The sequence below is a fragment of the Scyliorhinus canicula genome, chromosome 2 (genome assembly GCF_902713615.1).
Source record: "Scyliorhinus canicula chromosome 2, sScyCan1.1, whole genome shotgun sequence".
Classification (NCBI taxonomy): Eukaryota; Metazoa; Chordata; class Chondrichthyes; order Carcharhiniformes; family Scyliorhinidae; genus Scyliorhinus; species Scyliorhinus canicula.
Window position 1 is genome coordinate 29411536 of NC_052147.1, and position 13232 is coordinate 29424767.

Genomic DNA, 13232 nt, shown 5'->3' on the forward strand with positions numbered 1-13232 from the left:
ATCAATTAAATGAACACAGGTTTTAAGTTCTTTCTTCGCTGTTACATAGATTTCATGGCAGAAACAGGCCATTCAGCCCAACTAGTTTGTGTTCTCCCTTTTTCAACCTTTATAATAAAGGGAAACATCGCCTCTGGTCTTGACTGATGAACAGTGTGGCATAGTCACGCCATCACATTGTTTTAGATGTGATTAAGGGCAGTGCAAATTATCCGTAACTCTTTTTAAATACCTGGACATGACTTATAAACTAGTCCTATTTTATAGCTGGTTTACTGTTACGAAACAGGGACATTAATCAGGTTTTACAGCATGCATGTCCCTTTGCGAACTGATGCTACTTTTGCAGTTCTCCAGCTTTAAAATGGAGGGGCTGATCAGAGGATGTCCAGACACATACTTTGGACAAGAACCCTGCCCCTTAATCATGATGTGCTCACAGGGCTACAAAACGTCATTAGCCTAACAGATGTGGAATAAGGACAATGTGGACTTATTGTTTACATTCACGGTCGCAGTGAAGGCCCAGATGGATTGATCCCAGCTTTCCCAGTTCACAGTTAGATAACCAGGCTGAAGAGTTGTTCCAGAGCCAACGGAAAAGATTGTACCTTGACATTAAAGGAACTTTTGTCCTCAGTCTGAGCAGATAAGCTGCTTCGCTGAGCTGCTGCTTCAGATAACTTGCTGTATCTACCCCTCCAAGTGCAGAAAGGAACTGATATTAACCATTGCCTGTAAATGGTGCCCCGATCAGCACTGAAACGTAACAACCCTCAGCCCCCACCACTGAGATATGATGTGTTGGGTACTCTGGATCTGTGGAGACTGCGTTTACCTCAGCAGTAACACATACAGGCTATCAACACTTGAAATAGTACACTATTTTATTAAGCTAGAAACTGTTGAACATAGTTTCACTGTGGGTCGACACTATGTTAGATTAAACTAAAGACCTATGCCTATCCTAACCAGTCTATGCTCTCAGCACATGGTGAAGATCTGTGCTACAAGCTGTGAGCTCTGTCCTTCTTAGAGGCTGCATCCCGAATGAGTGGGAAAACTGGTGCCCTCTGTCTTTATAGTGAGTGTGCTCTAACTGGTGATTGGCTGCGGTGTTGTGTGTGTTGATTGGTCTTGCTGTGTGTCAATCAGTGTGTGTCTGCACCATGATATACTGGTGTGTATATTATGACAAGGTACTGCGTGCATGAACCTTGTGACATCACCGGCTAGGGGTGGGGAAAATTGGGAGACGCCATCTCTTCGGAGAGAATCGCATTTCCCGAATCTCTTCGGATTTTCCGCTCGTATCACTGATCTTGCGCATGGCTCAAAATTGCCGCCATGATTTTTTTTAAATTTTCATGTTTTAAGTAGTGCATTTAACTTACTGCCTCGGCAACCAGAGAAATGATAGAAATCAAAGTGTCTCTGATTACTGAACCATTACATCATACCTTCCTGCATATCTCATCATGCTATCCATTGCTGACTTCTGTTGTGTTTTTCTCTTGACGGTGATAACCATACTATGGTGTGGATCTGTTGGTCCCGGTTACCCAATAATGCCAAGTGGCCAGTTCTCTTGATGTGAAGCCAGTGTGATTGGGAGGCCTACTGATTGTCACTCAATTGAATGCTCTCGATCTCCTATTCCATTTCTCCTAGATTCCTGATCACTCAAATTTCTTTCCTGGTCCCTGCTCTACCTGACATTCTAAATGGTTCCCAGTTGTTAAGCATTGCTCCCATTAAAACAGCCATTGTTACCCTTTGTCTCAAAAAAACCCAGCCTCGACCTCTTTGTCCTCTGTAAATACCATCCCATATCTAATATTTCTTTCTCCTCCAAGGTTGTTGAATGTGTTGTTTCCTCATAAATCTGTGCCCGCTCTCCTGTTTTTCCTGTTAAAGCTACTATATGAATGCATGGATCTTGGGAAGTAGCAATTGCCCTTGAACTTGTCCCGATGCATTAATTTGTCTTTCATCTGAACCAAGGCCCAACGAGGTCACAAGTGTGAAATAAAATAATTTATGTTCACAGTCTTTGCTCACCTCCTGACGCCTGAAGGCAGCTAAACAGTATTTCATCAGTTTCTGTTATTTACTTTATTTTATGAACAGTTCGCTGTCGAGCTGAATGATGACCACAGCTATTAAGTAGAATACCACAGCCTTTGGTAAATAAGGTTAGCAAACTGTATCATGGAGGGGGGGGGGGTGGTTCGCACAGGTTGCTAGAGAGCTCTTTTTTTATGGCTGAACCGTGACGTTGTCACAGATAACTCTGCCTGGACAACAGTGAGCCTATTGTTTGTGTGCAATATTAATCCAGCAGAAAGTTCATGAGCTGCTACTGCGGCTCACAGGGTGCTTTAATTTCACCTCATTGTTTGCTTGCATGAACTCTATGAAATGCTTTAAACTCATTTTGGATAGTCCAGAGTTCGCGTTTGAGTTGTGCAGTCTGTGCATTGGGCTTGAGAGCAGCAAGGAAGAAAATTCGGGCCTGTTTTTTCTTGGAAATATCGGGTGAACCAGGAAGGAGGGGGGGTAGGGGGAAGAGAGAAAGAGAGGGGGACCAACCACCAAAAAAGCACCGGCTGCTACTAAGGACGTATGCAGAGAGGGGAGCAGGGTGTGGTCTTAGCATGGTCCGTGGTTGCACAAAGAGGCGGTTGTCATTTGCTTTTGTCTTGCTCCCTAACTATTTTATAGCTGTGCCGCCAGTGCAGGAAAGGTAGCTCTGAGTTACAAGGCATTTTGCCATAGCTCAGCACATCCCCAGAATCCAATTTGAAGAAATGCATTGTTGAATGGTGAAGCAGGATGTTTTAATGGAGCAGGATATCTTTCCATATAAATCCCATTAACAGTCTGGCAAATTAAAATAAATTTTGTCCAAGCAACATTTCTGTTATTATGCTACCACTGTGGCCGCAGTGCCATTTTTACGGTAGATGTGGGCAAGGGATTGTTCCCAGCCATGTCTCTTTGGGTCTCTTATTTCCCAGGCAGCTTGTAGACTCATGTAAATGGGTGCCATTAAGTGGCAGATAGGTGGATGTCAGGATAGTAAACCGTGGTCTTGATCGGGGAGAACCTAATTGTGGAACTGAAATGCCAGCCAGGCCTCGGGTTGGCAGCTCTTCTTTCCTCCGAGTCACAAGGTTTTGAGTTCAAGTCCCACTCCAGGGCTTTAAAACACAAATCAAGGCCGACACTCCAGCACAGTACCGAGGGAGCGCTGTACTATCAGAGATGTCGTTTTGTGAGGGTGGCATGTGGCGCAGTGGTTAGCACCGGGACTGCGGTGCTGAGGACACGGGTTCGATCCCTGCTCTGGGTCACTGTCCGTGTGGAGTTTGCACATTCTCCCCGTGTCTGCGTGGGTTTCACCCCCACAACCCAAAAATGTGCAGGTTAGGTGGATTGGCCACGCTAAATTGCCCCTCAATTGGAAAAAAATAAATAATTGGGTACTTTAAATTTTTAAAAAAGAGATGACGTATTGTGGATGAAACTTTAAACTGGATCCCCATTTGCCTATTTGGCTGGATGTAAAAGATCCCATGGTATTATTTCGAAGAAGAGCAGGATGGTTATCCTCGGTATTTTGCCCAATATTTTATCCCTCAATTAGCATCTCAAAAACATTATCTGGTTGCGATAACATTGCTGTTGGGTTCACTGAGCTCAAATTAGCTGCCATATTTCCTCCATTACCACAGTGACTAAAGCTCTTTAAGGCATTCTTAAAAGTGTAGATGTTAGTTTTCTAATTGGGTATCTGTGTACACTGTATGGGGGATTTCTTGCATGTGTGTCAGTCTCTGACACTTGTACCAGAGCCAGCAGTTTGGACAGGAATAGGCCATTTCGTCCCTCGAGCCTGCTCTGCCATTCCATGAGGTCTGTGACTTGACTCTCTGGGTGCGATTTAACTAAAAGGGAACAAATTCCCATAGCGTTTAGCCGCCTGTTCCCTGGCACTTGCAGTGTTGAGAAACACATGGCTATAAAACGCCACCCATTTGATCAGGAGCCTCAGTGGGGAACGAGCGGCTGAGGCCGCACATAACCCCGTTTTGTGCACTGGGAAGCTCGCCTTTAACCCCCCCCCCCCTCCCCGTCCAAGCCCCAACACACTATAGGAGCCTCCTCGCCCCGACAGAGAGTTCCAAACTTAACAGCCGTCTGTGGACATAAATGTTCCCTAATTTCAGACCTGAAAATACTGTCTCTAATTTTTGATCTTTGCCTCCTAGTCCTATGCATCATTTTCCATTGTCAGTATATCACCACAATCAGTTTTTTACGGGGCCCACAATGTCCTGACCACCCTCTCTTTTCCTTAACACAATTGTACAAATTTTCTTTAGTTTGGTATTTTTTGCAAATTTATTTTCAAGCTTGCATTTTGTAGCTCTTACTGATTTGTTATCATTTGCTATTCTTTGTACTAATTCGCCACGATCAGTGCGATATTTTACATTTTAACATGGTTTTTCTTCAGTTTTAGGTATATCTTATCTCTTTAGTTGTTTGTGGCTATCTTTCTGGCAGGCAGAGCTGTTGCCCTTGAGAGCTGTAAACAGGTTCTCTCATATCCTCTTTGAACCCCTTTCACTGCTGTTGTTATGCTACTTAACAAATTTTCCCGGTTTGTTGTGGGCAGCCCATGTCTGATCTCATTGAAGTCAATCTGACCTATATCTAGAATTTTAGGAACTGTTTTGCCTTTCTTCCTTTCAAGTACTACATTGAATTTAATCAAATTATGATTGCGGTATCAGGTAAATGTTCACATACTGTTAGGCTGTTAACTAAATCTGACTCATAACTCAAAGCCAGACTAATTGGATTTAGTGAAATACAATCTAAAGTACAATGAGTGAGGGTGAGGCTTTTAACGTGACTCCTTTTTTTGTTTGTTAATGCCAAGTTCAGTCTGTTGTGCCAAATTTGTGACATTGATAACAAGAACTTGTGTAGACAGATATAAAAAGTTGCAAATGGTTTTCAGTGAGAGTGCCCTGTCTATGGGCAGCACTGCATAAGAATGAAACCTATGAATATATGCCAGCAGTCATTTAAAGGGACACTACAGTATTGTATTGCTAAAGTTATTCAGAAGGGCTCTGAAAACATATATGTGACAGGATGTTTTCTTTGCATCATGAGCATGTTGTTGCTTTGCAAAGGTAGTATTGCATTTGTAGTATTGCATTTTTTCTGGTGCAGAAGGAGACCATTTGGCTGATCGTGACTGCACTGGTTTCCAAACGAGCATCATGGCTTAGTGCCCATTCCCCTGCCTTATTCCCCATATTGGCGAATATGTGCATCCTACCAGAAAAGAGCACTTTAACATGCACGCCCAATTGGTGTCTCTACCTCAAATCACATGTAGTGCTAGGACGTTGGGTTGCATGACTCCAAAATAGCAATGATTCATATGTAAAATCGTGGCCTCTGCTTGTGATAGATAGCTCGTATTGAGTCTTCGACTTGGAGATAATTGCCGAACTGTTAACAAGTTCACTATCTGCTGACTCTGATGGTCTAAGTGTGTTACAATCAATCTGTTTTAATTTTGTTTCTGTTCTCTAGGCTGAATTTAGACTGCAGTTACTGGCCTCGGATTGATAATGGCTCTTCTGGTATCAGCCTGGCAGAGACTGTTCACTTTGCTTGGCTCCTGCCTGGCTGGAACTCCGTCCTACTCCCCACCCCCCCTGGTGAACTAGACATATGCCTGGATGCAGGCACAGAATTGTCTGCAAATAGTTGGAAATCTAAATATGTTTAAAACCAAGAGGAGAGAAGCCCCCCCCCACCCCGCATAACACTCAAATTCAGGGGGGTTTAAAAAGATTTTGAACACTGTTAACCAACTTTGAAGGCCTATTAAATATACTCTCCATGTGCTATTGGTTGATGCCCACATCCCTCCCTGCCACCATCAACCCCCCCCCCCCCCCTTCTCATCTCCATATCTGTAAATAAACTAATTAGCTTCACTTTCAACTTCTATGCCAGATTATTATCACTGCATCAGAAGGCTAGGCCCACAGAGTGCCCCATTGGTCAACCTCGATGGCCTGTTTCCATTGGTTACGATTACCCCAATTGAGGCCAGCACGGTGGCACAGTGGGTTAGCACTGCGGCCTCACGGCGCCGAGGTCCCAGGTTCGATCCCGGCTCTGGGTCACTGTCCGTGTGGAGTTTGTACATTCTCCCCGTGTTTGTGTGAGCCTCACCCCTACAACCCAAAGATGTGCTGGGTAGGTGGATTTGCCAGGCTGAATTGCCCCTTAATTGGAAAAAATGAATAGGGTACTCGATATTTTTTTTTTAAATGACCCCAACTAAAATTGCCAAAGCTCTGATCTGATTACTCAGTTACGATCTAAACGCCTCCTCTCCTTAAGTTTGACACCCAGCATTCTGAACATGAAATCTGGAAATTAGCATTACACCCAACTTCCTCCACTTTTTGTTCCCTGAAGCATAATCTTGTTTGTTTGGAACTGTTGGGCAGTAGTTCAGCCTGGTGGTGGCTTTACTCTGCCAGGAACTTTAGGTTCTTGTCCCAGGGATGTTTGTTGCTCAATTTGACGGCTTATTGTTGGGCGAGATTTGTCATCTTTCAGCCAGGCTACTTAAGAGAAATTGCTGCACTGCAGAAAGACATTCTCTGTCAATGAGGGAAACACTAATGGTCGCCAACTATTCCCCACCTCCTTGACTGATGATGGAGTGCCAATTGGAGATGATTATAAAGTCTTGGCTGCAGGGAAATGCCTGGAGACTGGAAACGCTATGTTCCCCTCCCCATTCCAATTTGACACGTCCTTTTGAAGGACATCAATGCTGGGGTGCAGCTCCTCAGCATTGACCACACTCTGGGACTTAGCCCAAATAGTTGTACTTTGTGTGAGAGCCTGTATTTGGATCACATCCAAGCCTAATCCTTTTCTCAGCTGATGTCCGTGTTCACCCACCTTAAGGCAACACTCTTGGGATCCTATTTTTGTTTACTGCCTGTAATAAATCTATCTTCTGCCTTTATCTCTCACTTCCATCGCCATATCCCACCTTGCCCAGATTCCCTGATTATTTTTTCTTTTCATTTGTTCATTCATGAGGTGTGGGCACCGCTGGTGCCAGCATTTGTTGCCTGTCCCTAATTGCCCTTGATACCAGTGGCTTGCTCTGCCATTTTAAAGAGTAATTGAGAGTCAACCACAGTGCTGTAGGCCTGGTGTCACATGTTAGACCAGACCGGGCAAGAATGGCACATTTCCTTCCCTAAAGGATATTAGTGAACTAGATGGTTTTTAAAAATGACAATTGATGATAGTTTCATTGTCACCATTACTTAGGCCAGCTTTCAATTCCAGTTACAATCATTACGATAATTTCTAGTGATAGGAGCTGAATTGCCTACCGTTTGTCATTGTGCTTGCCAACTAGGAAGTGTTTAGAACATAGAACAGTACAGCACAGAACAGGCCCTTCGGCCCTCGATGTTGTGCCGAACAATGATCACCCTACTTAAACCCACATAACCCGTATACCCGTAACCCAACAATCCCCCCATTAACCTTACATTACGGGCAATTTAGCATGGCCAATCCACCTAACCCGCACATCTTTGGACTGTGGGAGGAAACCGGAGCACCCGGAGGAAACCCACGCACACACGGGGAGGACGTGCAGACTCCACACAGACAGTGACCCAGCCGGGAATCGAACCTGGGACCCTGGAGCTGTGAAGCATTGATGCTAACCACCATGCTACCGTGAGGCCCCATGCGGCAGGAATTTCAGAGTAGGCTGTTTGCAGTGAAGTTTTTCAGTTCTCGCCAGTAGATTGCCAGTAGTAATTTAAGGCCTTCTATGACAACCATGTCAGTGGCTCACTCAGTCCAACTCAGGGAGATTGTGAACGAAGACCTGTCTTCGCCGCTGAACCAAGCCATGTAAGGTGAGACAGAGATGAATTTAGGTTTAAAAAAAAAAAACCCTGAGATCAGTCAACCAAACTCCGGGAAACTGGTAATGGATTTTTGCCAATAATTCCAGCTCCATCTCCTCTACCATCTGTAACCTGAGCTGTCATTGAATACCTACAGTGCAGCAGGAGGCTATTCGGCCCATCTAGTCGACACTGACCCTCTGAAAGAGCACCCCACCCAGGCCCACTCCCCCACCTTATCCCTGTCACCCCATCTAAATTCTGGACACTAAGCGGCATTTTTGCATAGGCTATCCACCTAATCTGCACATCTATGTATTGTGGGAGGAAACCAGAGCACCAGAGGAAACCCAGCAGACTCAACACAGTCACCCAAGGCCGAAATTTAACTCATTCTCTCTTAGGAATTTGTCCAGTTCCCGTTTTAACAGACTGTAAAGATCCTGTACTTGTCCCCTGCTTTACTAATCAGTATGGGATCAGTACTTGTGTCAAAAGGGATTCAACCCTAAGAGGTCCTTTCTCTTCAGTCCCCTGAGGCTGGTCTAATTTCCAGTTAGTAAATAAGCCTTGAACCTAGATTGGATCATAGGAATTTTAAACCTGGTGGTAGACTATTTCCGCACTCCACAGCTTGGTATATTAGGCTTGATTATTAAAGAGCCAGAACCAATAAGGGTTTTAATTTAACAAGGTCCATGAGAGAAAATGGAAAGTATGGGCACGATTTTAGTAAAAGGGAACAAATGGGGGAAAAAGTCCCATAGCAAGCGCGCTTAGTCGTGTGTTTCCCACCACTCCCGGCACCAGGAAACACGAGGCTATAAAACAGCCCTCGCGTTAGATATGGGGCCTCAGCAGGGAATGTGCAGCCGCACATAGCCCCGTTTGTGCACTGAGGAGCTCTACCCGCCAGAACCCCTTAGTGTAGCGAGGGATCAGTGTCCTGAACTCCAAAGCCTGTGCCCCCCCCCCCCACCAAGCTCCAATGCATTATGGGAGGGACCCCAGCACCCCCCCCCCCCCCCCCCCCCCCCCCCAAACACCCGTGCAGAGCACCCCGGTCCAATCACCAGCACAGAAAAATTGCCAGCTTGTCAGTGCCAGGGTGTTACCCTGCCCAAAGGGCATGCACCTGGGGGACTCTGATCCACTGGAAGACTCACACAAGTGCCGTCCCGCATGGGCCCTGTTTGTGGAGACCAGGTTTTTTTTTCAAAAAATATACTTTATTCATAAAATCTATAATAAACATTGCAGAACATTTCAAATTGTGACTGTACATTTCCATCAAAGTTACACATTCCCTTGACTTTCTTCCATTCAATTGGGATGACATTACACACATATCCTTCTTTACGTTACAATTCTTTCTTAAATATTTACATTGTCATGTTTCTTTTATACATTGGAGTGTTAACCAGGAGCTGGTTTAGCTCACTCAGCTAAATTGCTGGCTTTTAAAGCAGACCAAGCAGGCCAGCAGCACGGTTCGATTCCCTTACCAGCCTCCCCGGACAGGCGCCGGAATGTGGCGACTAGGGGCTTTTCACAGTAACTTAATTGAAGCCTACTCGTGACAATAAGCGATTTTCATTTCATTTTTTCATTTCATTAATGACACAGACCGAGGGGTTTACACAGTTACCAACCCCTCGGTGTACATTTGCTGGGAAGACCTTACACAGTGGTCTTTCCCCATTGCGCCTTGGCGGCAGCTGCCCCAAGCTTGAGTGCGTCCCTCAGCACAGTCCTGGACCTCGGAATGTGCCAGTCTGCAACACTCGGTCGAGGACAATTCTTTGCACAGGAAGATCAGCAAGTTTCGGGCAGACCAAAGAGCGTCTTTCACAGAGTTGATGACCTTCCAGCAGCAATTGATGTTTGTCTCGGTGTGTGTGTCCCTTGAAACAGTCCGTAGAGCACAGAGTCCTGTGTCACAGAGCTGCTCGGGATGAACCTTGACAAATACCGTTTGTGGAGACCAGTACAGAACGGCACTCGCCCGAGGCCTCCGAGTCAAAGGCGATAGATCCTACACCTCGGGCACATCAGGAATTTGCACATTAAAGTGAGACTGGCTGTCTTGCTTTAATATGCAGATTTGCCAAAAAGTGATGCCACCCACAATGGGCGGGAATTTACATCGCAACATCTCGCGACATCATGTTAGATCTTGTGAGGTGTTGCCAGCCGGGTAGATCCCGGGAGCGGGTCTCCTGGTTTCAATCGGCCATGCTGTCCCCCGGCGAGTTGCTTTTTGGGTGCAGCGCGGCCATAAAATCGTGCCCATATTAGTTTGTTAATGAGCCAGTTTTGCCCACTTGGGCAAATTGTGCACTTGTGTGATGCCAAGAGATTTACTGTGATCCTGGGCTGGGTTCTCTGACTTTGAGGCTATGTCCGGAGGAAGCGACTAGTTTTACGACGAAAGAAAATCGACGTGGACCCGACCTGCCATATAGTGCCCCCCCGTAAACCCCCCACCAGCATGTCTTCTCCCCCCCCCCCGACTGTGGCGGCCCCCGCCCGATTCGGTCATAAAAAGGGATTCTCCGCCCGATCGTCGATTTACAATATTGGTGTCGGGCAACAGAGAATCCCGCCCCCTAGCTTTGAAGCAGGGTGTTATTGGAAAAGGCGAGGGAGGTACAAAGAAAGGGAATTGCAGGGCCATTGAGAGCACAAACTGTAACTGGATCAGCTTGACACTGAACGTGACATAATGATGATGAACCATCTGATATAAATTGGGGTTTGTGGAATGAGATTAATCCATTGCAGTTCTAGCTTTAATGGAAAATTAAGCTGGGGCCCAGGCTTATTGAGGCTCGTGTGCAAAATTGTTCTTGTAACAAATAAGTCATTGTGTCTTTTCCAAGCACACACAGCGTCAGAAAATCTCGACACTTCTGCTTCCTTTGCCAGGACCATTTAATGTATTGCCGTTTATTCGCAATTCGCTTCAAGTGCAATTAATCTCTCTGGAGATGGTTGCAGTCGCACCAAATAAATAGAATTGTATTTTTCTAAAAGGCACTCTCCATTTTAACCGCAAGAATGTGTATTCAAGCTGTTTATACTGCCTGGAGATTTCACATCATTCTTATTTATTTTGACACTGTTTGACACAGCGTTCCACTTGAACTTTCAGTATTTCACTCATTGGGAAATTTGAAATTCGACCAATGGAATAGGTCAGGCCAGTGATATGAAATGTGGGTTATGTTCTTACGCAGCGTCCTCTTTTTCACCTGAATTCTTGGTTTCAGTAAATGAGCACTTCTGAACACCCTTTGTAGTCTTGAGGACACAGCCGCTTTTGTGTCCCAGGAGACAAAAGAATTGACGTGGCATTGAAAAGTCACTCACTCTTCCCCGCATTAGACTCTAGTGTCACTTACGGTTACCTGCATGCCACTGAATCATTAGGTATGTCAAAGAAGCACGGGGTGACTCTTTAGAATCAGAAAAATGTAAAGTGCAGAAGGGAGGCCATTCGTCCCATTCTAGCTCTGCTGACTTTTCAAACCGGAGGAATTGAAAGCTTAATTTTTTAATTTAAAAAAAAATCTTTATTATCATAAGTAGGCTTACATTAACACTGCAATGAAATTGCTGTGAAAAACCCCTATTCGCCACATTCCGGCACCTGTTCAGGTACACCTGAGGGAGAATTCAGAATGTCCAATTCACCTAACAAGCACATCTTTCAGGACTTGTGGGAGGAAACCCACACAGACACGGGGAGAACGTGCGGACTCCGCACAGACAGTGACCCAAGCCGGGAATCGAACCTGGGATCCTATGTGAAGCCATAGTGCTAGCCACTATGCTGCCGTGCCGCCAATAAGGAAAGTAATCCCACTTCCTTGCTCTTTCCTCCTGGCTTCAAACGTTTATCTGCTTAACTATTCTTACAAGATGCGAGGGTTGATGATACAGTGAACAGCCCTCCTAAGACGAGACGAGGCAGGGAAAGACTGGCTGCTTTATCGAGCCTGTCCCCTGCTAGCATCACGATTCACCACACCCATCAATCTTCAGTCTGTCGCTGTGTGTTTACTACTTTGACTTCTGACCCATGCTGTTGCCCATCAGAGCACTGCCACACTGGTTGAAGCTGTAAAAGTATCCGAATGTTCATCAAAATGAGAAATGAACTGTTATAAACTTGCAGCTTTCTGAATATACCCATCTGCGTTATACAAAAGTGATATTATTGACAACAGTGTGAAGAATGTGTTGACAGCAGTGCCATCAGCACTAAGGAGGAACAATCACTCCTGTCATCTCCTTTGCCACGATACGCACCAGTGACGCAACACATTGCTGTGTGTTTTCTCCACAGTATACGCACTTGTTTCATGTACGCGGATGAAAGATTTTGTCAATAGGTTTGCTTAAGAGTGTGTCCTACTGTCTATAGCTGAATGCACGTGAACACATTTCTACTGAAATCAATGTATTCTTCTTGTCTTGCAGATGATCGAGTCTGTTCCCCTCCCTTTATGGAACTGAGCAGCCAGTGTGGTGAGGACACCATGGCAGAGATTGAGAAGCACAAGCTGACATTCCCATTCAGTAAGTGTTCAGAAACAAAAACCGAATACAAGGAACAGCTCCAGACTTGCTGCGCTTCCTGCTTTGCTATTTAATTTGGGCCATTTTGTAATAAATCATCTCAAACATTTGCAGTAACAATTTTGAAGTGGACTTTGGTGATTATAATAAACTTCTTGTGGTCGCATCTATATATGGAGAGCATGAATTGTGATTTCATTTTGGAAGCAGTACAGCAAGTGGACTTGCCAAAGTGGTCTTTGAATATATAGCTGCCTGCCTTATGGCAGGCTGGGGGAGCTACCCTGTCCCAACAACCTCATAAATAGCTCCTTGTAGAATTTAAAAATGCTGCTTTTGAAAGGTTGCTGTGTATTATTTCTGGCTTATCTCCTGACCCCCTCCTCCGGCCCTTCCAGTGTGTGGATTATCTCCTCCCAATCTACGGCCAATTTGTAAAAGAAAATCCTGCGATTAGACTGTAAGCACTGGATTCCCTCCTCCTACTTTTCATTTCATTCCTCCCTCCCTCCCTCCCCTTCCCCCTCCCCCTCTCTCTCTCTCTCCCTCTTAATGCAGACACTCCTGGCATTAACGTGACCCAGTTTTGGTCAGGTTACAATCTAAAATTTGATTTGTGGCGTCACGGACACAAGTCACCTCTTAACATTGGGGGGA

The 13232-nt window shown here is 45.2% G+C and overlaps 1 protein-coding gene across 6 annotated transcripts in view; it reads left to right on the forward strand.

Annotated features, from left to right (window-relative positions):
* The window catches only part of LOC119951775 (inositol-tetrakisphosphate 1-kinase-like), a 243560-nt gene that overhangs the window by 198089 nt on the left and 32239 nt on the right, over nt 1–13232 (forward strand). For all 6 annotated transcript variants that reach the window (XM_038775133.1, XM_038775140.1, XM_038775147.1 and 3 more), the window contains one exon: nt 12477–12575. In XM_038775133.1, the coding sequence (XP_038631061.1) occupies nt 12477–12575 (99 nt within the window). The remainder of the gene's footprint in view (nt 1–12476; nt 12576–13232) is intronic.